Source organism: Salvelinus fontinalis, chromosome 2 (genome assembly GCF_029448725.1).
Source record: "Salvelinus fontinalis isolate EN_2023a chromosome 2, ASM2944872v1, whole genome shotgun sequence".
NCBI lineage: Eukaryota > Metazoa > Chordata > Actinopteri > Salmoniformes > Salmonidae > Salvelinus > Salvelinus fontinalis.
Window position 1 is genome coordinate 30107990 of NC_074666.1, and position 9042 is coordinate 30117031.

Sequence of the window (9042 nt, forward strand, 5' to 3'; positions counted from 1 at the left end):
AAATGATTTAAAGGCAATGCTACCAAATACTAATTGAGTGTATGTAAATTTCTGTCCCACTGGGAATGTGATGAAAGCAATAAAAGCTGAAATAAATCATTCTCTCTGCTATTATTCTGCCATTTCACGTTCTTAAAACAAAGTGGTGATCCTAACTGACCTAAGACAGGGAATTTTTATTTGAATTAAATGTCAGGAATTGTGAAAAACTGAGTTAAAATTTATTTGGCTAAGGTGCATGTAAACTTCCGACTTCAACTGTATATTTCTTGGTGATTTAAATATTGACTGGTTATCATCAAGCTGCCCACTCAGGAATAAACTTCAAACTGTAACCAGTGCCTGCAACCTGGATCAGGTTGTCAGTCAACCTACCAGGGTAGTTACGAACAGCACAGGAATTAAATCATCAACATGTATTGATCACATTTTTGCTAACGCTGCAGAAATTTGCTTTAAAGCAGTATCCAAATCCATAGGATGTAGTGATCACAATATAATAGCCATATCTAGGAAAACAACATTTCCAAAGGCTGGGCCTAATATAGTGTATAAGAGGTCACACAAGATGTTTTGTAGTGATTCATATGTTGATGATGTAAAGAATATTTGCTGGTCTGTGGTGTGTAATGAGGCGCAACCAGACGCTGCACTTGACGCATTTATGAAACTACTTACTCCAGTTACTAATAAGCACGCACCCATTAAGAAAATAACTGTAAAAACTGTTAAATCCCCTTGGATTGATGAGGAATTCAAAAATTGTAGGGTTGAGCGGGATGAAGCAAAAGGTATGGCAAATAAGTCTGGCAGCCCAACTGATTGGCAAACGTACTGCAAATTAAGAAATCATGTGACTAAACTAAATAAAAAGAAACTACACTATGAAACAAAGATAAATTATATGAATAATAATAGTAAAAAGCCCTGGGGCACCTTAAATTACATTTTGGGAAAAAAAGCCAACTCGGCTCCTTCATTTATTGAATCAGATGGCTCATTCATCACAAAGCCCACTGATTATGCAAACTGCTTTAATGACTTTTTCATTGGCAAGATAAGCAAACTTAGGGATGACATGCCAGCAACAAACGCTGACACTACACTTCCAAGTATATCGGACCAAATCATAAAAGACAAGAATTGTACTTTTGAATTCCGTAAAAATCAGTGTGGAAGAGGTGAAAAAAATATTGTTGTCTATAAACAATGACAAGCCACCAGGATCTGACAATCTAGATGAAAATTTACTGAGGATAATAGCAGACGATATTGCCACTCCAATTTGCCACATCTTCAATTTAAGCCTACTAGAGAGCGTGTGTGTCACGCCCTGACCATAGATTGCTTTGTATGTTTCTATTTTTTGTTTGGTCAGGGTGTGATGTGGGTGGGCATTCTATGTTTGTATGTCTAAGTTTTCTATTTCTATGTGTTTGGCCTGGTATGGTTCCCAATCAGAGGCAGCTGTCAATCGTTGTCTCTGATTGAGAACCATACTTAGGTAGCCTGTTTTCCCACTTTGGTAGTGGGTGGTTATTTTCTGTTTAGTGTGTGTCGTCACCTTACAGAACTGTTCGTTTGTCGTCTTTTGTTGTTTTGTTCAGTGTTCAGTTTATTGATTAAAAATATGAACACTTACCACGCTGCACCTTGGTCCTCTTCTCCTTCTCCCGACGACGTTCGTTACAGTGTGCCCTCAAGCCTGGAGGGAAGCTAAAGTCATTCTGTTACCCAAGAATAGTAAAGCCCCCTTTACTGGCTCAAATATTTATGTCCAAGTAGCTACTTTTGCTAGCGTGTTTAGTACACATTTCCAAACGCTCGTGCAAGACCCGCATAACGTCGGACAAAAACTTCAAAAAGTTATATCACAGGTCGAATAAACTTGTCAAACTAAGTAGAGAATCAATCATCAGGATGTTGTTATTATATATATCCAATAACGTTCCAACCGGAGCATTCCTTCGTGTCTGTAGAAGTTATGGAACGCAAGGCGATATCATGTGGAATGCGCATGACCAAGAACTGGCAATCTGCCAGACCACTCATTCCCCTCTCATCCGACCCCACAACACAGTATAAACTTCATTCAACGTTCTACAGACTGTCGACATATAGTGGAAGGCCTAGGAAGTGCAAACAAATCCATATCTTCCTGGGATTTGAATAGGCGATGAGTTGAACATCAACCAGCCTCAGAATTTCCACTTCCTGTTTGGAAGTTTGCCTGCAATATGAGTTCTGTTATACTCACAGACATAATTCAAACTGTTTTAGAAACTTCAGAGTGTTTTCTATCCAATAGTGTCATCCAAATAGTCATCCAAAGTGAAAATGCTGCCCCCTATCCCTAAAAAGTTAAATACAAGTAAAACTAAATGCATGCTCTTCAACCGATCGCTGCCCGCACCTGCCCGCCCGTCCACCATCACTACTCTGGACAGTTCTGACTTAGAATATGTGGACAACAACAAATACCTAGGTGTCTGGTTAGACTGTAAACTCTCCTTCCAGACTCACATCAAACATCTCATCTCCAATCCAAAGTTAAATCTAGAATTGGCTTCCTATTTCGCAACAAAGCATCCTTCACTCATGCTGCCAAGCATACCCTCGTAAAACTGACCATCCTACCGATCCTCGACTTCGGCGATGTCATTTACAAAATAGCCTCCAATACCCTACTCAATAAATTGGATGCAGTCTATCACAGTGCCATCCGTTTTGTCACCAAAGCCTGCGACCTGTACGCTCTCGTTGGCTGGCCCTCGCTTCATACTCGTCGCCAAACCCACTGGCTCCAGGTCATCTACAAGACCCTGCTTGTTGCATACGTTATGTAATTATAAATATGGCATTAAAATGTTGAAAACCTGATTTCCCCCTAGCTGATCATTATCTGCAACCAGCTCTGATCGTAGTGTAATGAAACAGGCAGGGAAAGTGAGCTCTTCTGTGGTGGTCAGAGAACCTTCAACCTTCTGGCCCATAGTCCTGCGTGGCATCGACTGTGCCACAAAAGCATGCTGAAGTGGCAAAGTTGATATCCACGTTTACAAGCACAGGGTCCCTACAATTGTCATTTGTGGTTGTAAACATAATTTTTAGTTAATTATATGAGGGGGGACGGTGTGCAATGTATTTAACAGTACAATAGGGTCATGTGAAAATATTTGAAACTTTGGGGGGGGGGGTGGTGCATTTTTCTTTTAGGACACCTTGAGTTGGATCAACCCTGTACATTTCAATCTGTCCCTTAGAGACTTACCCAGAAAGACTCACAGATGTAATCACTGCCAAAGGTGATTCTAACATCTATTGACCCAGGGGTGTGAATACTTAAGTTAATGAGGTATTTCTTTATTTAATACATTTGCAAAAGTTTTCACTTTGTCATTATGGGGTATTGTGTGTAGGTTGGTGAGAATGCATTTTATTTTGTCCATTTAGAATTCAGGCCGTAACACAACAAAATGTGGAATAAGTCAAGTGGTATGAATACTTTCTGAAGGCACTGTACACAATGCCAAGGTCACAATGACGTGATTTCTCCACCCTTCTATACAACAGGCAGCTTATCATAATTGGCAATTTCATGTCTGATGGCCAATTCTCTAATGTTCTTCAACAGCCCCTTTAACCTTGCTCTCCCCTCTACTCTTTTTCTCTCGTTGTGCAGGTATAGGCGGTGGAGCCGAGGGAGCCCGCCTATGTCACCAGCTCCAGATAAGACTGTTGCCATGGGGACAGAGTCAATGGCCCAGAGAGGGGAGACTCGGGGGCAGACATAAACACTGCTTGATTTCACCAGCTGTGAGAGATGCACGGGGGGGAATTCACAAAGGAGACAAGCTGAAGAGGGAGCAGGGGGCAATTTCTGTTCTGTCACATAGTTAGATGAGCGAGGTCAAGAGAACCAGAGGGGAGAGAGACAAAAGACAAGAGAGGGCTTCTTGATCTCTGCTAACTTCTACAAAAAGCAGTTGGAGAGAGGCTGAGGAAGACAGGGGAGGAGAGATGGAGAGCAGTCAAATTGAGCAAAAACAAAATCTAATGAAATCTCATATTGAAACGCTGGCTAGCGACAGTGACATGATATGGAGTGTGTGCGCACAATGACTGTGTTCGAAAGCATCAACACCATGCTGGATCATAGCTGTACTGTGACCGACTAATCTAGAAAAAATATTGAGTAGTTATCTATAATGAAAGGATATTTGTAGATCCGTCAGTCTCTACAAGTCTTTAAAGTCGGTTGAAATGGCGAAAGCGGCCAGTGATTCACAGGAGCTCAGGCTGTAAAATGAGTGACTGAGCTAGAGATGACGTCACTGAAGAGCACAGGGAGAATTATCAGTTTGAGAGTAAAGTAGCAGCCTGAGGGAGCTTGTGATGCGGGCGGCTTCAGTCTAGGAGATCAGATCAATCAGGAAATGCGACACAGAAAAAAGGTGCTTTATTGAAAACAAAAGTATCTCAAAAAAGATTTACAAAATAATGCTTGTGGTCGTAGATGTTACAGCATGTGATTATTTTCAATTATTTTTTCTTGCATTCATTTTTCCTTACATTAGCTCTTCTCTTGTATACAAAACAAACATGAATAACATGAAGGTGCTTGCAAGGAGAATGTGGTTGGAGATCAACCCTGGTGAGGTGCACTAGTGCGCTTCACTCTCCATTCTCTCACTTTGTACAAAAACTAAACAAAACATTCTGGAATCTGAAAATCCCCACCGTCATTTTCTTATATACCATGCACACTTAACTCTGCTGCCCTAACAGAAAAACGGACATAAAGGAACTATGCAATAATTAAATTAAATCACCCTTTTAGCTTAGATCAGCTTTGTTCAGGAGTTTTGCAACTTGAAGACGTTGCAAATGTCATTCATTGTGTGAGCAAAAATAATGCTATCGTCAAACTTCATGGCTTAGAGAGAGAAAAGAGGATATGGCACAAAAAGAATCCCTCAATCAAAACACAGTGGGAAAAAAGTAGAAAAGAAAGGCAACAAACAAATCTCTCTCAACAGAGGACCAAACAGACCTTGCACTTCTGTCTGCAAAAATAACACTATCATAGTTTTTAAAGTTACTTTACTACTCACTTTACTGCTCTTCTGGGATAAGGCACTGGTCACATAACTGAACCCAGATCAGTGCGTAACAGAGGAAATTTCACTAGATGATAGAGAACCATGAATAATCTCTATTTACTTCACTGTATTACAGATGAAATAACAAAACTGAAGCAAAAATTATTATGCCCCATTCACTGTTTTCTAGACGGCCCTAAATATAAAGTCTACATTTTAAATGTTTGTAATTTAGCAGACGCTCTTATACAGAGCGACTTACAGTAGTGAGTGCATATATTTTCGTACTGGTCCCCAGTGGGAATAGAACCCACAACACTGGCGTTGTAAGCACCATGCTCTACCAACTGAGCCACACGGGACACTGCAGTCTACTAATCGTACTCTATTACTACGGGCATTTGGGATTATATATAAAATGAAGACTAAAGCACAAATAATTAAAGAGAAGGAGAGGGTGCTTAGAGAATGCATTATACAGCCGTCCCCTCATCTGTCATTGTTTCATATTTTTTTTTATATTCTATATAGGGCTGAAAATCGCTATATGAAAAGGTGATAAAGGTTAACTAAAACCCAGTTCTAACTCATTAGTTATCATTACGGTACTGCTATCTGAGACAGTGAGACAGACCACCACACTGATACATAACATTGCAGACTTAGTTCTAGCCTATGGCATCCTGCTGCAATGACAGCATCTACTGACAAAGTTGGCACTGGTACTCATAATACACACACACACACACGTGTGGGACAGCACATAATGAGTATAATGTTGTGTGATTTGTAGCCATGCTATCCTTGTACTGTACCAAATAATATTGTATGTGCCAGAAATACTCTCCACTTTTTGATTTCTCTCTTCCCTTCCTACTTAATCTTTCTTTGGGGAAAGCACCCCCACCCCACCCCACATTAGCTAGTAAACACAGATTTGCCCTCTAGTGCAGAATGAAGGCATGTCCACAGTGTGGCTAGGCAATCCACACCTTCCATGATGACGATCAAAATCAAGGGAAAATAACTGAGAAATGACAAACCATGTTGAAAAAGAGAGGGAACTAAGGAGATGCCAAAATGTATGACAGCTTGAGAGAGGCAGAACGTGTGAGTATTCTCTTTTGTTGAATAATGTATGAAATCCTCCTGTGATTTCTGCAGTGTTGTCTCTTCTCTCTGGTGGCAGAGTCTGTTGGTAGGGTAGCGTGCCTGGTGGTGGTGGTGGGGTCAGACGTACCACTCCCTGCGTGAGATCACTGAGCCGTCCATATGAGAGACATAGTCCCCCTCGGCCCCACTGTCATAGCAGTCATCCGACAAGTAGGGGGAGCCGTTGCTCAGCGGGTGTGGTGGGGCAGCGTATCTGGCATGGCTAGTCTGGTGGGGGCTGGGGTAGCTACGCAGGTGGTCGTGGTCATGGTGTTCTCCATTTCTCATCGCCCTCGTGCGGCCATTGGGCTGGCGCTCTGGCTCTCTGTGGTTGTGGCTGTTCATGATGGTTGTTGATGTTGGATGCAGGTGGAGGCGCTCGCGGTCCCGCTCGTGGTTGCGTTCGCGGTCACCCCACTCCTCGCGGTCCTTGTCTACAAAAACATTATTGGCAGGCTTGGAGGGGTGGAGCTCGTGCTGTGGAGGAGCCTTCTGCATGTCTGAAGGCCCTAGGTACTGCTTAGTGTAGTAGTCCCCGTGGAAGGTCTGTCGTTGTCTGAGGTAACAGACCCCGCCCAGCACTAGCAGCAGCAGGAGGAACAAGGCGCCGCCCACAGCTCCACCCACAATGGTGCCCAGTTGGTTGGCAGGGGGCAGGGCTGCCAGGGTGGGGGAGGTGAAGAGGACCCGTTGCTTGTCTCCCACAGAGGTGGAGGAGGAGGCAGAGCCAGTTAGGACAGGCGCAGGGGTGGTGGAGGGCATGGAGGTGGTGGGAGGATCTAATGAGGGAGGCAGGGAGGAGGGAAGTAGAGAGTCAGGGAGGGAGGGAAGTAGAGAGTCAGGGAGGGAGGGATGGACAGACAGAAAAGTAGAGAATGTCAATGCCAACTACATCAGCATATTACTGAAAGGGGATAGGTAGACATGAGAACTACAAACATTTCTACATCTAAAACAACATGCTCACAACAGCCTCAGGTTTGCATTGACATGTTATCTGAACAAAGTATGTTGTTGTTAGATCTCTTGACAGACCACTTGAGGATAGAAGTTACCTTTAAAACGTATAGATGTGGTAAATGAAGTTTTGATATTTCGGGATTGAGGTAATGCATACAAAATGACAATAAAGACTAAACAAACATGCAGCTTATAGCAGCCAAATGGGCAGTAGCCTGATCGGTAGAAAACCATAGACTGTGAGAGTGAGCATTTCACTAATCACAAAAGAATGGAAAGGCAAGGTAAGGCAGAGGGATGTAGATGTTACTAGTTTAGGAACCAGAGATGAGTGATTAGGAACTAAGTCCTCTACAAAGCAAAAACAAATTCTTAAAACAATCATGAATCGAACTCAATGCTGACTAGCTTTTGTCAGTAACATCTTATTTGAAGTGGTATAAGCTATTCATAATGCCCACATATAACGTTTGCTGATAACTTTAGGCACTGCATGACATGCACACTGTCAACTGTTAGTCATGGACACTCAACACTATTTTCCTTGCCCTGTAAATCTTTGCAAGGAAGAGAAGATTTGTTCCGTATTGCACAGATCTGCTTTAGAGGGGCAATCAATCACAACATTCTGTAGCTACCGCCATTAAAATCAGATCGAATGAACTGATGAACACTTTTATGATTATTATGTGCCTGTTATGGGTGCTTATAAAGACTTTATGGAGAACTTATGCTGAGCATTTCAAATGAAGAGAAACATGTCTTTGTCATTGAGAATGTTGTAAGGCACTGATACGTAGGAGGGAAGGGATGTCTAGAATAGAGTCAGCACTAATGTTAGGGGACTTGGAGAGATGGGAAGGACTACCAAGGCGTTAGGGGACTTGGAGAGATGGGAAGGACTACCAAGGCGTTAGGGGACTTGGAGAGATGGGAAGGACTACCAAGGCGTTAGGGGACTTGGAGAGATGGGAAGGACTACCAAGGCGTTAGGGGACTTGGAGAGATGGGAAGGACTACCAAGGCGTTAGGGGACTTGGAGAGATGGGAAGGACTACTAAAATGTCAGGGAGTGGTTCAGGGAAAAGAGATGGGCAAAATGGCAAATCACTCCTTTACAATTCAGTCAGTTCGAAAAAGTGTTTTGGACACTCCCTGTGTATGGCCATGTGTTGATGACTTGATCCAGATCTTCACATGCTCCCTATAATGTTCTTTAGGCCAGATGAACCACGATCAAGCACCTTTCATCAACAGATGAGGCATGCTGCTCTCCTTATTCCATCCGCTGGTATTTCTGTCCGGACTTGCTGAGTCTGTATTTAACTGTTGAGGTCAGGGTTGCAAAGCTACCGGTAATTTACCAAAGTTACCAGAATCTTCAGTAATTAACAGAAAATATCTGGCACTCTATCATAACTTTGGTAATTTATACTTTAATAACTTTATTAAACATGTATAGTATTCATTTATTATATCTGTGTCCATATTGTCCATGAGTTTCTAGTAGATAAACCATATGGCTCAAGAGAAAATAGCCTAATTAATGAAAAAAATCATCTAATCAACAATGGCATTACTTTGAACTATTTACTTTTTCACAACTGCCCCCAAATACATACTTACATAGTAAAACGAATACATACTTAATGCTGTAACCCTCATTTAAAACATCAAATGTATTCACTAAGTTGATGGTTTTTATTTAGCATAATGTTTTACAGCTGTCATTCATTTATGTATTTTGTAATAATCTTATTCAATGATATAATATATTTTACATGTGATAAGGCCATGCAGAAGGCCAGAGATAATTAGATGCCTGTGA

General features: G+C 41.9%; 1 protein-coding gene and 1 non-coding gene across 3 annotated transcripts in view; both read right to left on the reverse strand.

The window, feature by feature from the left end:
- LOC129816177 (nectin-3-like protein) overlaps nt 1-9042 on the reverse strand; it is a 73369-nt gene that overhangs the window by 17927 nt on the left and 46400 nt on the right. The window contains exon 6 of one of the 2 annotated variants that reach the window (XM_055870419.1): nt 4438-7033. The exons of the other annotated variant lie outside the window; for it this stretch is intronic. Within the exon in view, the coding sequence (XP_055726394.1) occupies nt 6333-7033 (701 nt within the window). The 3' untranslated portion in view covers nt 4438-6332. Of the gene's footprint in view, nt 1-4437; nt 7034-9042 lie in introns of those variants that run through there. 2 annotated transcript variants of the gene reach the window in all.
- Nucleotides 5392-5465, reverse strand: trnav-uac (transfer RNA valine (anticodon UAC)). Its single transcript has one exon. It is a non-coding gene; the product is annotated as a tRNA-Val (tRNA).